Genomic DNA, 23,303 nt, shown 5'->3' on the forward strand with positions numbered 1-23,303 from the left:
TTTTGATCAGTTACTATATATAGTTCTTCAAGAAGTTTGTGCAAAATTGAATTGAAAGGTAATTTTATGTTGGTGCAGAAAATTTTTGAAGTCCATAAACAGTTTTTTTTCACAATATGTATTTTCACACTCTTTGAAAATCCTTCATATATGGAAGGCACTGAACTGTGTTTTAAATTCATTACCTCTGGAACCAGTGCTGTGACTTAGCAGGTAGAGCTGCTGTCTGCAGTGCCAACATCCTATATGGGTGCCAGTTCGAGTCCCAGCTGCTCTACTTCCAATCTGGCTCTCTTCTGTGGCCTGGGATAGCAGTAGAGGATGGCCCAAGTCCTTGGGCACATGCAACTGCATGGGAGACCCGGAAGAAGCTCCTGGATCCTGGATTTGGATTGGCACAGCTCAGGCCGTTGCGGCCAATTGGGGAATGGACCAGTGGATGGAAGACTCACACACTCTCTCTTTCTCCCTCTCTCTCTCTGCCTCTACCTCTGCGTCTGCCTCTCTCTGTGTAACTCCAACTTTCAAATAAATAAATAAACCTTTAAAAAAATTCATTACCTCTTGAGTCCTTAAAAATCAACTTGTTAAGTAGATAATGTGGTTGCTACTCAGAGCAGTTAAAAAACAACCCTCAAAAAAAAAGAACCTGGTTTGTTTGTTTGTTTGTTCCTTTCTTTCTTTCTTATTTATTTATTTGACAGGTAGAGTTATAGACAGTGAGAGAGAGAAAGGTCTTCCTTCTGTTGGTACACTACCCAAATGGCCACCACTGGCGGCACTGTGCCGATCCGAAGCCAGGAGCCAGGTGCTTCCTCCTGGTCTCCCATTCGGGTGCAGGTGCCCAAGCACTTGGGCCATCTTATACTGCTGCTTTCCTGGGCCACAGCAGAGAACTGGATTGGAAGAGGAGCAACCAGGACTAGAACCGGGGCCCAAATGGGATGCTGGTGCCGCAGGCAAAGGATTAACCAAGTGAGCCATGGTGCAGGCCCCAAGAACTGGGTTTCAATCCAAGTATTCTTCATTTCCAGTATATTAAGCATAATATTGCCTCTTGTCTTCAATCTCATTTTTTCTTGTGTTTCCCCACTTGAGAAATGTTTTCAAGTTTTAGTTCACTTGTTTGGAATACATCTGCTGTGCTGGTGAAGTACTTATTGAAGTTACCAACATAAAGTAACCAACCATTTAGTAAATGGTAGTCTTTATTATTGCTGTTCCACCAAATGGCAGGTTCATGATACCTTTTTTTCCCTTTTGCAAACTTAGCTTTAAAGGTAGAATTAACTAGTGTGTGTGTGTGTGTGTGTGTGTGTACTGGTGCAAAGAGGTTTGCAGAGAGAATTAAAGGTGACCTACTTTATCATTATTTCCAGTAGGACACTTGCATTATATATCTGGCAGCATGTCTGCCTAAACTCACAAATCAGAAATTGGTGATGGATGTCAGAGATACCTGCAGTTGGCCCTCAATGTCTTTGAAAAGACTTTGAGTATTGATCTACTTTGTATGCTTAAGGATTTCAGGTCCTCTTTATAAGAGCTATTTCATTTTCTTGAAAAGCGGGGCAATGATAAGACTATGGGGAGTTGCAGTCAACATGTTTTTGTTGTTGTGTATATTATCTCTGTATTTTTAGTTTATGGAATTGAAGAACTAAAACTTATCTTGAAGCTAAGCAATGTAATGAAACTTTTTAAATTTTGATAACATTTCACCCTTAAAGATGAGTTAAATTTTGTTAATGGTCTCCTTTTTATTTTAATGCTTTCTAAAGAATTTTTATTTCCAAAAAAAAAAAAAAATCAAGATTCCTTCCAGCATAATGTTATCCTTAGAACCAGAATCTAGTCCCTGGCCCTTGTACCTTGCACCTTCTTATAATACTCTTACAGGCCAATATTAAAAGATTTATCCATTTTAAAGTTTAAATCCTGATTTAAAGTTCTAGAGAAATATTTTTCATTGAAATCCAATTAGATACTATTTTAGTAGGATTGGAAATATTATGAGAACATTTCATGCAGATCTCAAGTGTGAGGAATCTAATTAAATAGAGAGAAAAAAATGAAACTTGGTTTGTTTTGCAGCTATACAGTTATAACATTCTAGTGGCAAAATGGGAGAGCTATTCTGTGGTTCAGTTTTAAAATGATTCTTGAAGTGGCTACAGTGAACCAGTATAATTAAAGATTTTCATAAATTCAATGCCCAATGTACTGTTACTTAGTTAAGTCTTAGAAGAAATTTAATTATTCAAACTAAGATTCCAACAAAATTAATTCTTACTTTCAAATTATTCACATTGTTGTTACAACCAAGGGAACTAATATGTGGAAAAAAGCTTAATTATAAAGTAGAAAAGTATTATGCAACATGTAAGGTATTTTTATAGAAGGAAACAAGAGACAAAAGCTTTCTGTATTCAATAAATTGAATAAAGGAGCTATTTTTGAATTGTTGGCATGAAATTATGCAGAATTTAATATATGTGCATTTTTAATTTCAGATTCAAAACGCTAATGATGTTTTAATTGCACCACTTGAGAAATTTCGAAAAGAACAGATAGGTGCAGCAAAAGTAAGTGTCGTATTTTATTATTCTTCAGATATTCTTCTGATAATTAAAGGTGACATAATTTCAGATGTTAACATTTTTGAAATGTTAGGATGACCTTCCAAAGAATTCTGTACATCATTTTAAACTTTTTTGCATAGAACATATTACAAAGATTAAAATTGTTTTTTACATAAAAGATTATTTTTGGGTTAACATTTTTGCCTAGAAGTTAAAATGCCTGCGTCCCACATGAGAATATCTGGATTCAAGTCCTGGCCAAAGTTTCTAGTTCTAGTTTCCTGCCAATGCAGACCCTAAAAGGCAGTAGGTGACTCCTACAGTTAACTGGATTCATGCCACCCATGTGGGTACCCAGGCTGAGTTCCCACCTCCTGGCTATGGCCCCACCCAGCCCCAGTCATTGTAGGGGAGTGAGGCAGTGAATGGAAGTCTTTGCTTTCTTGTTTGCTCACTCTCTCTCTCTTTCCTTCTCTGCCTATCAAATAAATACATTTTTAAAATAAGATACCATTTTCCTACTAGGCAGAGAAAAAGCATGTTTTAACTGAGTTCCTTCCATTCTAACAATAACAGGAAATTGACTGTTTTTTTTTTTAAAGATGATTATTTATTTACTTATTGGAAAGGCAGAACTACAGAAAGAGGGGGAAAGACACAAAGAAAGATCTCCATCTGCTGTTTCACTCCCCAAATGGCTGCAACAGCCAGGTCTGGGTGAGGCCAAAGCCAGGATCCAGGAACTGCATCCTGGTCTCCCCATGAGTTGCGGAAGGCCAGCCTGCAATATGGGCTATCGTCTGTTGCTTCTCAGCATGTTAGCAGGAAGCTGGATTAGAAACATAGCAGCTGGGACTCACTTACTGTCCAATATGGGGTACAGTGTTGCAAGAGGTGGCTTAACCTTCTGCACCACAATACTGGCCCCAGAAAATTAACTATTTTGAAGACAGGATAAAATTATGAGAAGTTTTATTCCTAATACCTAAATAAAATAAAAATTTGGCAAATAATCTATTGAAAATTCAGACAATAATTGTAAGATAACTTCAATTATTCTTTGTATTTTCTTATTATTAATGAAAACATGTTTTTGTAGAAAATATTTTAGAAATATTTGTCACAAGATCTTGGATTAATGTTTAATTGATTATGGTCCAGATAAAATTTCCCTGAGCTTAAGTATCTGAAATTTATTTGTATTCTGTTTCTTAGTTCCACATTTTAACTACTTGTTCAACATCATATAGACACATACAATGTAGAGTCTCCAAACTAGAACCTACCATCTCCTATCCTTCCCCCATACATTCTGCATTTTGGTTTTCCATTTAGTTTGTAACATCCCTTCCTTATTTGAGCAGTGCTGTTTATTTTACTGCAGAATCATTTCTATTTCTTTCCTTGGTACTTTCTTTCTGAAATATTGTAATGCCCCATGAGTTGATCCCCACACTCCCATTCAACCTATCAAACATGTGTTGCCATCTTTGATTATATACTCTTCCAGTGATGAAACCTTCCAATGAGGGTTCTCTTTCACAGTTTAATGCTGCTAATGAGAGCTTTCTACCTCCTGGCCACTTGTTGTATTTCAGTGTCTTCCACCACCAGACATAGACTCTGCATGTATCTGACGCCATGCTGGAATTGTTTCTTTTGCATGAAACCTTTTTTATCCTCTTTGAATGTCTTGCCAGCTCTCCATGGCTTGTTTCATAGCCCAGCACCAGAAAGAAGACTTCTTCATACAGCCTTTCTCATAGGTTTATTTCCCTTGCAGAACTGATTTTTTTTCCATAGGATGAAGTAGTCCTTTCACTTATTTCCTATAATAAGGCTGTCTTGCATTATAGTTTATGTGCATTTCTCTACCGATTGTGAGCATTTATCAAGTCAAGCACTAAATCAGAATCATTTGTTAATTCAGCAAATATTTATCCATCTTATGATTGGACCACATGTGGCAAGTATGGTGTTTGATGAGATTAGGGATACAACGTAAACAAGATGGACATGGTCCCTGCACTTAGGTCCCTTATCATGTCTTGTGGAAAACAGACACTAAAATAATTACAAATGCACTGAGGATTGTGATGCAAAAGTACCAGACCTTTTCCAAGGATATAATTAATGGAACCTGACCTTGTCCATAGAATCAAGACAGTGTTTCTCTAAGAAATATTGGTTAAGTAGATACCTGAATAATGAGAAAGAAAGAGACAGAAATGAGGATTCAATAGCAGGAAAGGAAGAGCCTTCCAAACGTTCCAGAAGAGAGGAAAGGATATGTATGAGTAACAGCCTTCAAGACAAGGAAGGAACCAGTCTTCTCAAGGAAGAAGATCCAAAATTTTAGGAGTACAGGGCACCATGGAGACAAGGGCCACATGCACAGCTTTATAAACAGTTCGCAATATTTTACTCCTTTTCCTAGGGGCACTGATAAGCAGCAGAAAAATTGTAAGCCAGAGAATGATATATATACATATATATATATATATATATTCATATTTTTAAAGGTCAGTCTGAATGCCAGGTCCTGCATAGAGTGGAGAAGGCAAGATTGCCTGTGGGCAAACTGGTTTGAAAACTGTTGGCCTGTGGCTTTAGACTCAGAATGTGACAGTGTCTGTGAATTTAAGGAGATATATAGGAGATACCTCAAAGGTAAGATGGGAATAGAAGGAAATTTATTGCATATAGGAAAGTGAGGAACATGAGGGTTCAAGAAAGACACTCTGGAGTTCCAGGTTGCATAATTAGTGCAGTGGTTCTTGGGCAACTCACTGAGATAAGCAGCATGTATATTTGTATGGCGATGATGGTGAGTTGGAATGAATTTGTGATCCCACTGAGACATCCAAGTGGAGATGCTGATGCAAATTAGAAATTGTCTGCTTATGAATGAAGAAGAGGATTAGGTGGCCTTTACCGTATCACAGAGCTGTGAAGTCAAGGTGCATGGACCTTAAATAAAGCCAATTATTTGGGATGCTTGACATATAGTATTTTACTTTCTCAATGGTATTTTTATAAAATTGGATTAAAGTGCTTTGTGAAAACATTTTTATAATATGTTATTCCACATTTTATGGGCCATCTAAAAAGAATCAATTTCATTTTTGAGTGGATTATTCTTTTCTTTAAGAAAAAATTTATTTATTTATTTGAAAGCAGAGTAACAGAGAACAAGAGACAGAGATCTTTCATCCTCTGTTTACTCCCTGAATGGCCGTAACAGACAGGCCTAAGCTAGGCTGAAGTCAGGAGCCAGAAACTTCATCTGGGTCTCCCACGTTAGTGGCAGGGGCCCACGTACTACAGCCATCTTCTGCCTTTTCAGGTGCATTAATAGGAAGCTGAATTGAAAGTGGTACAGCCAGGACTCAGATCAGCCCTGTAAGCAGTGGATTAATGCTGTGCCACAATGTGGTCCCAAGATCCCAGTTCTCTCTCTCTCTCTCTTTTTTTTTTTCTATTCACTGTCAGATTAAACTAATGGTTAAATGAAACTAAGGAGATTTTGAGCATAATTGGTGGTGATTCTGTTTGTTTAATTTGCCTGATACTGTGGCTACTAAATTGTTTATAAACTGCTAAGTTACCCTTGTTTTATTGAAGCAAATAGTAAATTAAAAACAGGCATTCTCCTCTGAAATTTATGGACAGGTCAGTCTTCTTTTCTTTTGGTATTGTGGAGCAAACATACTTGGAGGTATTTATTTTATCTATCGCATTACTCCCCGTTTACTTAAGTATTTTCTTACTTGGCAGAAAAAGTCAATTCTACAAATGTCACTGTCTTACTTTTCACAGTCTTCTGGGTGGAGATTTCCCACAGCATGATTTGGGCTGATTAGCCAGCTGGGATTAGAAGGCAGGGATTTCAGTTAAGCTTAGAATCTTGTCCTGTCGTAAGGGACCCCTTTAGTCCACACAGCAAAGCGGAGTGGAAAACGCTGAGTTGAAGTGTCCCTTGCCTCACAACCAGATGCTACTGTTTAACTCAAGTGGCTGGAATCCATGGACCACAAACATTTCCTTTGTACTGTGTGCTATGGAGCTTTGAGACACCTGATACTTTGCAGTGGAAAGTGAAGCCCTTGGTGAGTTACAGTTTTGGGGAAGAAATGTCATGCGTCTGTGAGAGACATTAGGCGAGATTAATGCTGGGGTTGTTGAACTGAAGGACAGGAGTGCTTCTGGTGCTGCTTTTTTGAATAGCTGGAGATTAGAAGAACTATCTGTAAACAATTGTCAAGAATGTATTTATGTAAAGGCTCTTAGTCTGATGGTAGGTCCAGAATGGAATTGTACTGCAGACCAGACGTTTTACATATGTCAAGGGGTTGGATGGAATGTTTGGTTTCTTTAATTCATTTCCTGACACATTGCTGGTTTAAACTTAGAAAATGAGTGGGAAGTTGTTATTCACAACAATTAATGCTAACAAGAATTTCTCTATATGAATATATCCAGAGCAGCATTATTACAGAGCAAGATGATTCCTAATTTTTTATGGACGTGTTTTGTATTTCTGTTGTACTATACTGGCCATCTCCTTGTTCCCAGAGAGGGTGAATTGTGAAGTTGTATCTGCATTTGCTGTACTTTTTGCTATAGAGGCTGTCTAGCCCCAGAAAATAGGTACAGCTTTAGATCTGAGTTGCTATTCAAAGACAAATATATTACGGAAAAGTAAGTGTGTGTGTGTATGTGTGTGTATGAGAGAGCAAACTGCATGAGTGAGTCTATATATATATGCATTTATCTGATGGCTTACATATTTTAAGAGATGGGCCTGACTTTATGGAGGTCAAAGGTTCATTTTCCACATCCAGAAGCAGACTGAGTAGCCAGTTGGTGACATAGTGGGTGATGGAACTCAACTCCTTAGACCAGCAATGTTTTGAATCCCTATGCTGCTCTTCAGAATGTTCTTTTCTGAAATATTTCATTTTCTTTACCTTTAGAAAATAAATGACTTATTGGGAAATATATCCTAATGATAAAAATGCTTCGAACATGTTCAGAGTATCCTGCTTTGAATCAAACCTAGTTGATTTTGAAAATTCCTTGAGTGCCTGGAGTGCCCAGACACAGTAGGCACTGAGCATTGACTTGCTTCCTTGGAGATAAAGGTGATTTGACAAATACTGCCCACAAAGGTTGAGAGATATTCATGCATTTTAATTTCTATAAGCAATGTTTTCCAAGACACTTGTTTTTGTTTTCAATAAGACTTTTTTTTTTTTTTTTTTTTTTTTTGACAGGCAGAGTGGACAGTGAGAGAGAGAAACAGAGAGAAAGGTCTTCCTTTTGCCGTTGGTTCACCCTCCAATGGCCGCCGCGGCCAGCGCGCTGATCCAATGGCAGGAGCCAGGAGCCAGGTGCTTTTCCTGGTCTCCCATGGGGTGCAGGGCCCAAGCACCTGGGCCATCCTCCACTGCACTCCCTGGCCACAGCAGAGGGCTGGCCTGGAAGAGGGGCAACCGGGACAGAATCCGGCGCCCCGACCGGGACTAGAACCCGGTGTGCCGGCGCCGCTAGGCGGAGGATTAGCCTAGTGAGCCGCGGCGCCGGCCGTCAATAAGACTTTAATAGAAATCATTTGAACATTCTTCTGGAGTTTAATACAAAAATGGACAATATACATTTCAAAATAGAACTTGATTTTCCTTACATTGGTTTTGTATTGAAGACTAATGGAAGCTGATAAGTCTTGTCCCTTGATTCTGTGTATGGAAGAGTTTCATTCTTATTTTTAAGAGTTTGTTTTAAACATGCCTGGCACATGTAATTATTTTAGCATGCAGTATCTAGGAAAAAATCTTTGGGGAATTGCATAATTAATTCCTGTTACAGTATGCCTTCATGTGAAACAGGAATATTACCTCCTTGTCTCAAATATATAAATGGTTTAGAGGATGCAGAAGGATTACAGATACTTTATTCTTTTTTTTACATATGGTAAGAGTATATTTAGCTTTGTTAAAAAAAATCAACGAAATGTCTTCCAGGGTCATTGTACTACTTTGCATGCCCTTAACAGTAAATGAGAGTTTTTGTTGCTCCACATCCTTGCCAGCATGTGGTGTTAGCAATGTTCTAGATTGTGACCAAATAGATTATGTAGTAGTATCATTTCAGTTTACGTTTCCCTGATATCATGTAATGTGTGCCTCTTTTCATGTACCTATTTACTATCTGTATATCTTCTTTCTTTTCTCCAGAAACCTTTTATTTAAGGTATACAAACTTCATTCATTTCATAAATACAGCCTTAGGAACATAGTGATTCTTTCCACACTGCCCAGTCTCCCCCCTGCACTCTCACCCTTTTTCTCCTCCCTCTCCTATTCCCATTCCTATTTTTTACTAAGATCTATTTACAATCAAATTTATACAGATAAGATTAACTCTATACTAAGTAAAGAGTTCAGCAAATAGTATAAAAAAAAAAAAAAAAAAAAACCTGTTCCTCAATAGTTGAGACACGGGCTATTCAAAGTCATCATATCTCAAAGTGTTAATTTCACTCCTATAGATTGCCTTTTAGGTGCTCTATTAGTTATCACAAATCAGGGAGAACATATGATATTTATCTGTTTGGAACTGGCTTATTCACTAAGGATAATGTTTTCCAGTTGCATCCATTTTATTGCAAACAATAGGATTTCATTTGTTTTGTTTTGTTTTACCACTGTGTAGTATTCCATGGTGTTCATATCAGTTGCATAGTTTGCAAATAATTTCCCCCATTCTGTTGGTTGCCTCTTCACCTTGGCAAGTGTTTATTTTGCAGTACAGAAGCTTCTCAACTTGATGTAATCCCATTTGTCAGTTTTGGCTTTGTTTGCCTATGCCTCTAAGGACTTTTCCAAAAAGTCTTTGCCTATGCCAATGTCTTGCAGTGTTTCTCCAATATTTTCTAAAAACTTGATGGTATCAGGTCATAGATTTAGGTCTGTGATGCATTTTGTGTGGATTTTTGTGTAAGATGTAAGGTTGGGATATTGCTTCATACTTCTGCATATAGACCCAGTTTTCCCAGCACCATACAAATACTTTATTCTTAAGTATTAAGTTTTTATCCTTCAACTGAATTAATTTTCTATTTTAATGGATAATACTTTGAGCTAAGGATGAGGACAATCTGAAAGAATGTGCATTCTAGAGTTTAGAGTATGGGTGTGGTAGATCATCTTTCTTCTCTTCCTGTTGTCAAGGGACCCCACAGAGAATGGTCAGGAATGGTTTTTCTTGTGCTGATGAGCAGCCTCTTTCTTCTGGACAGACATTGGCTGGCAAGGCCTATATGTGGGGCTGAATTCTCTGGATAGACTGTAAGCCTTTGAATACTTATTTTGGAACTCTTTCCAAGCACCTTCTGAAACTTCTGTCCATGTAGCCTATCGTCCCTGGAACCTGTTACATACATAGTGTGGCATACATACTTGCTGATTTTAGTTATTTGATTTTTTTAAACAATTGTAATAGTTATACATAGTTAGGCAGGCACTGCTCTAACCACTTTTCACGTAAGCTCATTGGATGTTCACAATCCACATGTTAGGTAAAAACTATTAAACTGAAACAGGGAACTTGAAGAACAGAGAAACTAAGTGAGCTGAGGTGTAACCTAACTAGTAAGGCCTAGAGTCAGATTTCAAGCAGAAATACAATAAAGCATATGGATTTGTTCAGTAGCTAAAGAGCACCAGCACATGTTTGCCACACAAAATTAATTCTTTTCTTTATTCTTTTTTAAAAAGATTTATTTATTTATTTTAAAGATAGAGTGACACAGAGAGAGACACAGAGAGAAATCTTCCAAGTTCTGATTCACTTTCCAAGTGGCCACAATAGCCAGGTCTAGGCCAGACAGAAACCAGGAGCCATTAACTCCATCCTAGCCTCCCACATGTCAGGGGCCCACGTACATTAGCGGGAAGCTGGATCAGAAGTGGAGTAGCTGGAACATGAGCTCAGACTGGCACTCCCGTGTGGGACACTGGCATCACAAGTCGTGGCTTACCTATTGCACAACCCCAGCTCCCTTTTCTTAATCAGAAAGAAGGAACACTCTGGTGAGCTGATTTGGGGGGTAAGACAGTGTTTTATGATACTTAACAGCAAGTTTTATATCATAGAAATTGAAAGTAAAAACTTGGTGCTTAGTAGAAAGGTGAACTTGGGCAAGCTGTTTACCTTTAAAACCTTAGTCTCCAATCTGAAAAATGGAGAAAATAATAAAACTTTCTTGCTGGAACTGATGTAATTGCAAATCTCATACAATTTTCATAGCATAATTTGTTCATAGTAAGAAAATGTTAATTGCTTTTATAATAATAATGGCTACTCTTATAAAATTTCTGTCATTTTAACTGAACTATCACTGTGAAAATGCTGAAGTCATTGTGCCTATAGGTTAGTTTTCCTTACTTTGTTTAGTGGCAGAGACAAGTCTTTGATAAGTACTGACTGGTGACAAAGTATGGTTCACAGGGATACTCAACAGAAGGCCTTAGATGGACATTTTCACTATGAACAGCCCTCTGCAGTTTACATGGTACCACTGTATGTGGCAGCCTTACCATGCATGAAGTATCTCCATTTTTCAGATGACGAAACTGAGACCCAGAAAGATCAGCAACCCAGAGGTGAACATGTGCTCTAACTAGACTCAGATCCAAGTCTTTTGGTACCTAATCCAGTAGTCCTAGCTCTGTACCTAATCCCACCCCCCACTTTTTTTTTATAGTTCATGGTATTTTTTTTACCTTCCTTAAACTTTTCGTGTGAGGCATCAACTCTAATTGACCTCATTGCCACCACTGCAGAAACAAACCATATGACATCCCCTGGGGGCAAAGAGTCATCACTTCTGTCTGTGTGACAGGTAGCACCATTCAGTGTGTCTGTTTGCTAAGGTATGATTGTGTACCAGTTACTGGAAAAATTGAGTCTCCCCTACAGTTAGAATTCTAGACAGGGACATTACCCAAAAACCATTCTGCTGAATATTTTTCAAAAAAGTGATTTTATAAGTGTGTGTGTATACATATATATGTAAATGTGTATGCATATATTCAAATATAGATTATTATAGCTATATTAAATGACTTCTGTGTGGGTACACAATAAGATTATTTTCATTCTTCAGTGGTCAGCCCTGTTTGTGAGAATCAAGTCTTTTCCTTGTAATTACATCTTTTCTGTGGCAAATCCAGTTACTTCAGAATATAGGAAGAAATGCCAATTAACTCATGAAAGTTTTGTGAGTCTGTTGCTTTCCTTTGGAACAAGAGTGAGGAGTTAAACTGTGCTTGGAACATGTCCACAGAGGAAATAGTCCCCATAAACTTTATATCTTCGGTTCCTTGATCAAAGAGTTGCTATTTGTGGATGCATCCTTTCTAATACTTTATATACTAGTTGCCCTGCTGCAGCAAAATGTGCTCCTTGAGAAATTATTCTTAAAGTATTTCATGATACCCAGTTAGAAGCTAAGCTGTGCTGTACACTTCACTGTCTTTACTTACAGCTTCTTTATTCAGGATCACTGTCTTCAGTATTCCTTCAGTTTGGTTATTTCTTCTTTTCAAATGAAAGTGCTTAGAAATATTCTAAAATACTTAAAAGACTTCTATGGAAAACTCAATCAAGAACTCAGCAAGGGGCTAGCATTGTGGTGCAGTGAGTTAAGCTGCCACCTGCCATGTGAGCATCCCATGTGGGTGCCAGTTTGAGTTCTGACTGTTCCACTTCTGATCCAGCTTCCTACTAATGGCCTGGGAAAGCAGTGGAGCATGCCCCAAGTACTTAGGCCCCTGGACCCCGTGGGAAACCTGGAGGAAGCTCCAGGCTCCTGGCTTTGGCTTGGCACAGCCCTTGGCATTGCCGCCATAAGATTTATTTGTATATTTGAAAGTCAGAATTATAGAAAGAGGAAAGACAGAGAGCAAGAGGTCTGTGAAGCATCCATTGGTTCACTCCCCAAATGGCTGCAAGGCTAGAACTGGGACTGTCTGAAGCCAGAAGCTAGGAATTTCTTCCTGGTCTCACATTGGATGCAAGGACCCAAGGACCTGGGTAATCTTCTACTGCTTTCCCAGGCCATTGCAGAGAGCTAGGTTGGAAGTGGATCAGTTGGGACTTGAACCGGCACCCATATGCTGGGATGCCAGCATTGCAGGCGGTGGCTTCACATGCTATGCCACAGGGCCAGCCCTTCACATTTACATTTTAAAGTTCAAAGCAAATTACAGATATAAATAGGAATATGTTTCAGGTATCAGAAATATGTGGGTTTGTAGTGTTTGCTGTTTGTTGTTAAGCCAGAGCTCTGAATAAAATTACAACTTTAGTGAGGTAAGCCATTTTGTATTCAGTTTTATACTGTAATTCTGGTTGGTTATTGACAAATGCACAATGTGAAAGTTTTAAGATGATCTAGGAAAAAAGGAGAAAAATGTTGAGGGGTTTTCCAAATCAGTTTTATTAAATACTTTAATTTTACTTACAGTATATGCATTTCAACAGTGTTTTATTGGTCTGGTCTTAATGCCCTCACCTGTGTTCTATGTGTTATCAAATTCAAATTAGAACTACAATAAACAATGAAGTAATTGGAATCCCTCCAAAGACTAGGAATCATGAGATAACGATTTAGGAATTTTCTATACTCATAGATTTAAAAATTCAATTATGAAGAACCTTATACTGCTTTTCTTATAAAGTTAATTAAAATTTTGTTATATTTGAAAAATGGAAAATTTTCCTGTCTAGTCTACCAATAAAATATATTGAATTTCCTATATGTCATGTGACAGAAAGTGTCAATAGTTGTTGAATATCCCTGTTGCTTTCTTAATAATACGTTGTTTCAATTTACTAATCTTTTGTTTTTGATGAATGGCTCCTGTTTTTCAGTGTTCCTTTTGAAGGTCAGTGGTCAGAAATGAATATGAAGCCCCTAAGGAAAGTGTGGTTACTACAGCATGTATATTAATAAATAAAATTTGTTTTCATTGTTTATGTCACATTGCTTATTTAGATTAAAAGAAAATTTTTATTGGCAGGCTTTGCTATATTGCCTCTTCCTTCTTTTCCACTTTCGAGTTGTAGAAATTTGAGTAGCATGTCCCCATCTATCTAATCTGAGGCACTGATTAAACATATTTATTTAATTGAGCATGGTTGCTTGGCAAGGTGGTTAAGGTGTCACCTGAGATCTCCACACCCCAGAGTCGGATTTGCTGACCCTCAGTCTAGAGCCTTAAACAGATTTCACTTCAGCTGTCAGTAAACCTTCGTTGATATCATACAGATTTGATGATTTGGTTTTCTATGTTGGAAAACTACAGAATTCTTAGTACAATGAACTTTGGTGTGGCCTTGAACAGATTAGTGGCCAAAACTCATGTGTAACTCAAATACCCACATTTTGTGTTTCAAGTATACTTATTTTCATGGAGTTTTTTTATCTTTGAAGCAAAATATATATTTATAGTTTAGAGCTATGGTTTGGCTCACAATAATGTAAATGAGAAAGATGAAGAATCCTTTTTTACTCTGGAAGTGGAATGTATTTAAATATTTGAGAGGCAGTCACGTAAAAACCACTATATGCGTCTCATGCTTTTATTTAGATTCCACATTGTGTCCAGAATTAGTAAGTATTAGGTGGACAACCTTCCTCCAAACAATGTTATTTTAAGGAAGGGTATGGTAAATCTCATCACAGATTTAACTTTGTTTTGTCTGTTTGATTATTTCTACACTCTACAAAAGCAACTAATTAAAAATGGAAAAAATACTTCATTCTGTTTCCTTAGGATTGTGCAGATAAATGGGCTCATTTGTCAGCTAAAAATACCGAAATTTGTGAAGATGTTTGGATAGGCTCAGCCCTAGAAAAAGAGCAGTGTGTTTCAACTGGACAGATATATTGAGAGGAATAAAGTCCCGTCTGCCATTTATATTCACAGTAGTAAACAACTCTCACTGACTTTATTAATAGGTTTTGCTTAAAACAGCTTCTCATTGTTTTGCCTGTAGAGTTGATTTTGCATTTCTGTCTTCTATATACAGTCAGTAAAAATGTGAAGCCAAACTGAATGCTCTCCAGAGACCAAGCAGCCAAAGTTTGCATGGAGTGCCTAGTGATTTACTGTCTCTGAGCTGGAGAGATGACCTCTACAATTACTGTGGAAACCCAGTGAGGAGTGAAGTGAGCTCACTGTAGAAAGATTTCAAGCATTGAAAAAACTTGCCTTATTTGGTAAATGTGGTTAACTGGGCCCAGCTGGTAATGCTGTTGAGCTCATTGTGAGATGCATTGTCTTTTGAAGCCAAATTCCCGCATTTTGTTTTATCCTTTAGAATTAGAGTATTAAATGGTATTTGTTCAGTTTTTCTTGGTGTTCCATGGACTAAATCAAATCAGAAATATCAGTTCCATTTTTGAAAACTAAAACTCAAATGCATTGATATTTGAAAACTTTCCATCTCTCAAGTCTCTTATGTTGTACATCTTAGTTCCTGGGAAAATTTTGTTTGTTTCAATGAGAGTCAAAGAGACAGAGACAGAAACTGGCAGAGAGAGCTCCCATCTACTGGTTCACTACCCAGATGTCCACAACAACTAGGGTCAGGTTGGGGCCAAAGCCAGAAGACAGGAAGACAGGAAGGTGATCCAGGTCTCCCAACCAGAGTGGCTGGAATGCAATTACTCCAGTCATCACTGCTGCCTCCCAGTGTCCTAGTGTCTGCATTGGCAGGGAGCTGGGGTCAGCAGCTGGAGCCCAGAGTCAAACCTCCCTAGCACTCTGATGTGGGATACAAGCACCTTAACCACTATGCTAAACATTAACTTTGGAATTTTGATTTTAATTAATACTGTGAAGAATCAGGATCCTTTGAGAAGCAAACCTATGTGTAGTTTTTGGTTTTACTCTGTTTCTTTGCTCATGTGAGTTTGCTCTTACATTACAATTTTAGGCAGTATCTGTTAATTAATTTTTCATTAATTACATTTTCTTTAAATACCGAGTAAAATTTCATGTAAAGAAATGAAAGACCACAGATTCCCAGGACTTCTCTTAAAATCGCAACCTCAATTATTTTAGAGGAGTAAACAAAGGCTTTTGAATCATTTAGACCTTAATTTGAATCCCAATTCTGCCATTTGTGAACCTGATGATTTTGGACATTTCCTTAAGTCTCATGACAGTTGAAAGGTTGTACCTGCCCTCCCAAAGTATTGTGAAAGTTAGCATATGTATGTGTGAAGATGCCCGGTACAAATGGCAAGAAATGTCAATTTCTTATTCCTTCTCTTCCAGCAGTGGGCTAATTTCAGCTTTTCCTTGACCTCACTTTCAACTAGCTTCCTTTGGGTAATACTGATATGACCCAGCAAGTTGTTGCTGTCCCTGTCATCAGTTCTCCATGTGGTAGCAGGAAGGAAAGGGCCATCTATAGTTTTACCATTCAAAATGTGGTCTGGGACCAAGGTGCATCACCACCCAGGAATTTTTATTTTTTTTTTTTTTAGAAATAGGGAATCGGGGCCAGTGCCGTGGCTCACTAAGTTAATCCTCCTGTGGCACCAGCATCCCATAAGGGCGCCGGGTTCTAGTCCCGGTTGTTCCTCTTCCAGTCCATCTCTTTGCTGTGGCCCAGGAGTGCAGTGGAGGATGGCTCAAGTGCTTGGGCCCCTGCACCCACATGGGAGACCAGGAGGAAGCACCTGGCTCCTGGCTTCAGATCGGCACAGCGCCAGCCATAGCTGCTATTTGGGGGGTGAACCAATGGAAGGAAGACCTTTCTCTCTCTCTCTCTCACTGTCTAACTCTGTCAAATAAATAAAAAATCAAAAAAAAAAAAAAAAAAGGAAACATGGAATCTTTGGTCCCACCCCAAATTTATCAAGAGTATCAGCACTGTAACAAGATCCCCAGTACATTCAAATACACAAGAAAGATTAAGAAGCACTGTGCTGGGGCTGGCACTGTGGCATAAGGGGTAAAGCCACCGCCTGCAGTGCCAGCATACCATATGGGCGCCAGTTCGAGACCCTGCTGCTCCACTTCTGATCCAGCTCTCTGCTATGTTCTGGGAAAGCAGTGGAAGATGGTTCAAGTCCTTGGGCCCCTGCACCCGCATGGGAGACTGGGAAGAAGTTCCTGGCTCCTGACTTCGGATCCGCGCAGCTCTGGCCATTGCATCCCACTGGGGAGTGAACCAGCAGATGGAAGACCTCTCTCTTTCCCTCTCTGCCTCTCCTCTCTCTGTGCAACTCTTTCAAATAAATAAATACATCTTTTTTTTTTTTTTAAAGAAGAAGAAGAAGCACTTCTCTGTGTCATTTCTTAGGGATCAACAGCTCTGAGTAGTGAGATTCTCTCTGTTAGGGTTATGTTCCAGGATTTTGAAGTACTTAAGAGAGAGGTGGTGGAATAATCTCACTCTGATTTGTGCTTAACTTTCTGTCAATCCCAGGCATACCTAAACTTCTCTAACTACCACCCATTTCTGTGGCTGGATTCTAGTTGGAAACTCCTTCAAGGATGAGCAATCTTTCCTTCCTTATTTTGGAGATTTTATTTGGTTGGTTTTTTTTGTTTGTTTATTTTTGCTCATCAGTGTTGCTCTGTGTTTCCTCCTGTAGCAGAAGGTGGCAGAATTTGGTGTCATCATTACTTTTAGTCTGCTTCCCACGTTCAACATGCAGATCCACTGTTTGCATCAACTACCTTGCCACTCACCTTTATCAGAGTTTGAGCTGTTGACAGCTGATTTGTTTTCATTTCTCTTCTGCTATGCCTATACCTCCCCCCCCCCCCCCCCCCGCCTAGCTCCGTCTATATAATGCTTTTCCTAACTAGACTTTATTACCTCTTTCAACTTCTCTATTTTTCCTCTGTCCTCATTATGGTTTTCAGGTGAGAAAATCACTTCACGAAAGGCAAAAAAGAAGTCAATAAAAATCCTCTGGGCCACTTCATAATCTGGGATCTGTGGGCTTTCACAACTACTGGACTGGTCATCTCAGCTGAATTTTTGGAGGCAGAATCTTTCTTTATTCACTTTGGTGTCGCCTGTGCAGAGCATCACTGGAGTTGTAGATACTACTCTCTATCATGCCGTTTTCCTCACTAACAGTAAAATTACAGAGACTGGAGATTGTGGATTTCTGAGCTAGGAAACTGTGCAGAGAAGACTGCAATTGGAAAATATTTAGGAAGACCACCAGAAAGGTCAGATTTAATCTTTTGGGTCTACAAGAAGTAAAATAGGGTTCCTGTGGGCTCTGTGGGATACTTGAGTAATGCTAGAGGTGATTGTGGTTTTCATACTGCAGTTTGAGTGCTTTTAGATGATAATCAGTTATCATGTCGGGACAATATTAAGCAATGTGATGCTCATAATTTAACACTTGTGACAACAGTTTACTCATTGTGTTCATCCTTAAAATTTGCTTTGTGAGTAATACTATCATAAGCATAATTGGCATGAGATCTCAGGGAGTGGTATTTCCATTCCTGTACTCTCCTTTCATTCTGCTCACTTGTAACATGTGGTCACGCCATTATATGTAGCCTTCCCATTATAGCTTCATTATTTCCCTCTGTCATTGTTTAGCTTCATCACATAAAAGCCATCATGCTAGGATTGGTATCAGTTGATTTTTTTCTACTTACTAAATTGCTCAAATTAATGTTTCAGCAAAATTTATAACAATAATAGTACTTGACACACAAAACTTACTGTAAGAGCAATAAAGTTTTTTTTTCCTGTGGTTTAGAAAAAAAGCACATCTGTCTATTTTTCTCTAAATGTCCCAAAATAGAATCTAAGGACTTGGTGTAACATTCTTTCTCTTCTCTTGTATGTACTTTCAGAGAGCCAACATTTAGTAGCTAGAAATTCATTTTAATAAACAATCCTATAAATCTAATAAATTTAACAGCATTGAAAGGAATCAATACTAGCTAACAAATTGGTACATGAATGTTAAATAGGAGCCAAAATGGAATCACTTCATGATGAACTCACAAAAATTAGAGTGTCATTGGTGAAACAAAGAGGAGCTCTAGCCCTATGCCTGCTGTTAAGGTTCTGTCCTCCTGTCCCACTCCCAGCTCAGTTTTTTGTTCTGTTATGACTACAGTGAAATTTGTCACTTACATTTTATAATTTTTCAAATCTTGGGCCTTGTCTTCCAGAGAACCAATAATCTGACACAGTAACTTTTGGATTTAGAAGAAATGTAGAGTGGTTGGGTATTTACTTATTTATTTATTTATTTATTTTTGACAGGCAGAGTGGACAGTGAGAGAGAGAGAGAGACAGGGAGAAAGGTCTTCCTTTGCCGTTGGTTTACCCTCCAATGGCTGCCGCGGCCAGTGCGCTGCAGCCGGCGTACCTCGCTGATCTGGCAGGAACCAGGTGCTTCTCGTGGTCTCCCATGGGGTGCAGGGCCCAAGGACTTGGGCCATCCTCCACTGCACTCCCGGGCCACAGCAGAGAGCTGGCCTGGAAGAGGGGCAACCGGGACAGAATCCGGCGCCCCAAGTGGGACTAAAACCCAGGGTGCGGGCGCCGCAAGGCTTAGGATTAGCCTAGCGAGCTGTGGCACCGGCCGGGTATTTATTTTCATGGTTTTTTTGGTTTGGGTACAAAGGGAGCTAAATTCTGCAGGGCCCCACCCCCAGAAAGAATGCTTGAGCATTTTTTTCAGCATTGAGTCCTAAAAAATGCCAGAGTAGGTGGAGAGCCTGGGTGATCACAGGACAGTGAAAATAGGAATTTTGAGGTTGAGTATCACTTTGGGGGGGTGTCCCTGCACGTTCTGGTCCAGCCAGTTCCCCCTGCCTGCTCCTCCATGGCTATGAAGCAAGAGATGTGGAATGGCTTAACTCACAGTACGTTTCCTTCCTCAGTGACCATGTGATGCACACCCAATTGCCAGATTAGTTCTGGGAGCGTCCAGAACTGTCACGATTTAGTCATAGATGCATGAGGCAATCTGGGAATACTCCAGAAGATTCATGAAAAATGGAATTAAAAGATAAGTTTATTGTACAAAAAAATTTGAAATCTGTGCATAGTTTCTTCATGATGCACATTTTCATGAACTTTTTGAAGTAGCCTCATATTTTAAGTACTAGAATTGGCACCTGGGTGCTGATCTGACTCCAAAGCCCCTGCTCCATTACCCTGCCCTTTGGCATCCGCCTGAGGAAAGGCAGCAGTTTAGCAGCCAATTTTCCTTTTTGCCTCACAAAGCATGGATCATACCAAGTTGGGCCATCAAGAGAGTAGGTCCTCAACTGGATGCTTCAATGGGGGTCACAAAGCTAGGGAGCAAAGTATTGGCTGTGTTAGACTGGACTGATTTCTATGAAATCTTACAGAATCTCTCATGCCAACAATGATAGTTTGTTTATCTAGCACCTGCCCTGATACCATAAAAATTGTGCAGAGTCAAATTCCATTTACCACAGAATCAGTTTAAAATAATTCCATTATTTTCACTGGGACATCAGATGCTTTTGTCCTCTTTCAACTTTAACACACCAAATATTTGCCTTTTTTTTTTAAGATTTATTTATTTATTTGAAAGTCAGAGTTTCAGGGGGAAGGGGGGTTTTCCATCCAATGGTTCACTCTCCAATTGGCCACAATAGCTGGAGCTGTGCAGATCCAAAGCCAGGAGCCAGGAGCTTCTTCTGGGTCTTCAATGTGGGTTTAGGGACCCAAACACTTGGGCCATCTTCTACTGCTTTCCCAGGCCATAGCAGAGATCTGGATCAGAAGTAGAGCAGCCGGGATTCAAACCCATGCCCACATGGGATGCTGGCAAGGCAGGCAGTGGCTTTACTGGCTCCACCACAGTGCAGTCCTCCAAGTATTTGCTTTTGAGATTATGTCTATTTACATTTGAATTTGGGTTGAGCATTTGGCTCAGCAGTTAAGATGGCACTTAGGACACCTGTGTCACATGTTGGACTACTTGGGTTAGAATCCTAATCTGCCTCTGATTCCAGCTTCTTTCTAATGCACCATGTTGGAAGAAGCAGGTAATGGCTCAAGTACTTGAGTCCCTTCTACCCATATGAGAGACTGGATTGGGTTCTGGGCTCAGCTTATTCCAGAACCAAATGTTGTTGGCTTTTGGGGTTGAGCTAGTGGGAAAGAGATACCTGTTTGTCTATTTCTCGCTCTCTCTTTCTCTCTGCCTTTCAAATAAATGAGAACAAATCAGTAAAAATCTTAAAAACTTGAATTGATTCTAAAATATAATTCCATTATAGATTTTCTGAAAAATTATGTTTCTACAAACTTCCCTAACGTATTTTGTTGTTGGTTTATCATTTGTAAGTACTTTGGCCAATTTTAAGAAGCAAACAAAAAAGGATCATTGTCTGAAGACTATAACTTCCAAGTTGACATCACATTGAAATTTTATAATTTTGTTGCGTATGAATAAATTCAACTTCAAGAATTAATAATGAAATGTTTTAAAATAGGGTAAGATGACTAGAACAAAAATAAAATTATAAATATATGTAGACAGAGTTTGAATTACAAAATATAAATCCTTTTCAAATTCCCACAACAAGAGCTAAGTAAGTACTCTATGAAAGTAAGCACACTGTTCTCAGAGGATTGTACCCTACCAGTTCTCAATGAGTAATGAGTTAGTTTCAAGCCAAGAGGACAAGTTGCCCTTTATTTTTATCTTTCCAGGGGTACCATCCCCTGGATATGTTCAGATCCTTTAGAAGCCTAAGGTGTACATTTTTATTTGAAGACTTTTCTAGTTTGGTAACCTTGAGCAAGTCAGTATCAAAGGATACTGTTCATTGCCATCTCTTTGAATTTTAGGAGAATCAAATGAGATTTCTAAGGAGATATTTTGAGAAATATTATCCAGTTGTTAGCTATTCTTCACTAGCTTGTCCTTTTTCAAAATAACCATTTCTTTCATTTGTTTGACTTGAAAGCATAACTGTCAAATAGGGTATGTAGTTTCTTGGAAAAGTATTAGCCAGAGTCTGTGAAATGACCGAGTAGCCATCTGTAGACTATAGAACAATGCATTTCTTTATTGAGTTGGACTAAATGACCTCCTCTTAGCTATCTTCAAACTCTAGGGTTCCCTGATTGCTTCATTTTGGAAATTATCAGTTATCTAGAAAGATACTATTTTTCTATCCCTTGGTTAAGAAATTATTTCAAAGCTTGGAAGGAACTCTTTATTTCTTGTAATTTTTTGATAATCACAAAGAATCAGTTATATATCTGCATTAATTTTACTTAGCACAGTGAAGGCCATGTTACTGCTCAGGGGTTGCTTATTATTGCAGTAATTTATGTATTATATGTGAAATCTAATCTTCTGACTATTCATTGGTGTCTCTCTTTAGTAGTGGATTCATTTAAGGCCAGATTAACACAACTGTTAATATTTCCAAGCTAGTGATAACCATTTAAGTTCTTTCAAAAGAAATATAGTGGGCAGTACACTGAAGTTAGGTTTAGACTGCTATGTTGACCATCCCTGACTTAAAATGAGGGTGGCCTCTTTTTATGCTTTACTAAATTGGACACTTTAGAAGGAAAACATTGACTAGAAATTATGAGACTGGCAATTTTGAGTCAGAATCTCCCAAAAGGGAGATTAACGAATATATGGGCTTCAACGAACTGTCTGACACTTGTAGCCCTTCGCAAGCACTTCCTTTAATAATCACCCACATTCTACACAGGTCAGTGAAAGAAAACGTGCTTCCGAGGTGGCCCATTTATCTCTTCACAGCTGGGCAAGAACAGTCTCCTGTATTGAGTGTCTCACCATCCCTAGTGTGGGCCCAGCCATGTGCTGAGGACCAGGGACGAACTGATGAGTAAGATACCAGCTTTGCTCTTGAATTCCGGCTCACATTCTCTTGAGTCCTGACTCGTGAGCAGTTCAGCTCTGTTTCTTCCCTAGGGCTTCCTTTCTTTGCACTGGCCCATGTGGAACGAACTGACAGAGTGCGCTGCTCTTCCCCAGGATATTCCATGCTCTGTATTTCTTGTTTCCTCTTTTAGCCTTCATTCAAACTACTTGAACCCTTTCAAGTTTACTTCCTACTTTTTGAAATGCAAAAGGTAATTTCTATAGGCCTATATAGCTCAAGGAACCTTGAGGTATTCAAATGGAAATTAAATTTTTTCATTCGAAGCATTCATCTATCCAGACAGATGTGAGCCACTGTATAATATAGTTGCATAGTTAACTGAGAGATACAGAGACAGTCCAATCACACACTGTCCCCTACTGGCTTCAGGATGGACTTGCTGCCCCTGTTGCTTTGTAGGAGTACAGTAGTCAGCAGGCAGCCTGCAGCTGTCAGCCCTTCTGGGCTTGCCTCAGCTCCAGAGAGCCGCCTTCCCAGGAACACGTCTATTCTGGGGCAGGTGGGATTCGGATGGCTCCCATCCAGCAGTTGATGGGGGCAGAAATGAGAAGACCCAGCCTGTTAAGCTCACTGTGGGGCACTTCTCACAGGCAGTTCTAGCTCCTAGCTCCAGAGCTCCCACTGGGTGAGCCTTCCTTTGCCTCCCTGCATCACACATGCATCCCGACCTCTGTCCAGTCCTCCTTCTGCCCGTGCACAAAAAGCTCTATAAAGTATGCGTTGTGACCCCTCAAGCCCT

At 39.1% G+C, this 23,303-nt stretch overlaps 1 protein-coding gene across 5 annotated transcripts in view; it reads left to right on the forward strand.

The window, feature by feature from the left end:
• ARHGAP42 (Rho GTPase activating protein 42) overlaps positions 1–23,303 on the forward strand; it is a 304,390-nt gene that overhangs the window by 170,639 nt on the left and 110,448 nt on the right. For 4 of the 5 annotated variants that reach the window (XM_017343749.3, XM_002708607.5, XM_070077266.1 and 1 more), the window contains one exon: positions 2,514–2,585. The exons of the other annotated variant lie outside the window; for it this stretch is intronic. In XM_017343749.3, coding sequence (XP_017199238.1) covers positions 2,514–2,585 — 72 coding nt within the window. The remainder of the gene's footprint in view (positions 1–2,513; positions 2,586–23,303) is intronic. 5 annotated transcript variants of the gene reach the window in all.

Source organism: Oryctolagus cuniculus, chromosome 1 (genome assembly GCF_964237555.1).
Source record: "Oryctolagus cuniculus chromosome 1, mOryCun1.1, whole genome shotgun sequence".
Lineage (NCBI taxonomy): Eukaryota > Metazoa > Chordata > Mammalia > Lagomorpha > Leporidae > Oryctolagus > Oryctolagus cuniculus.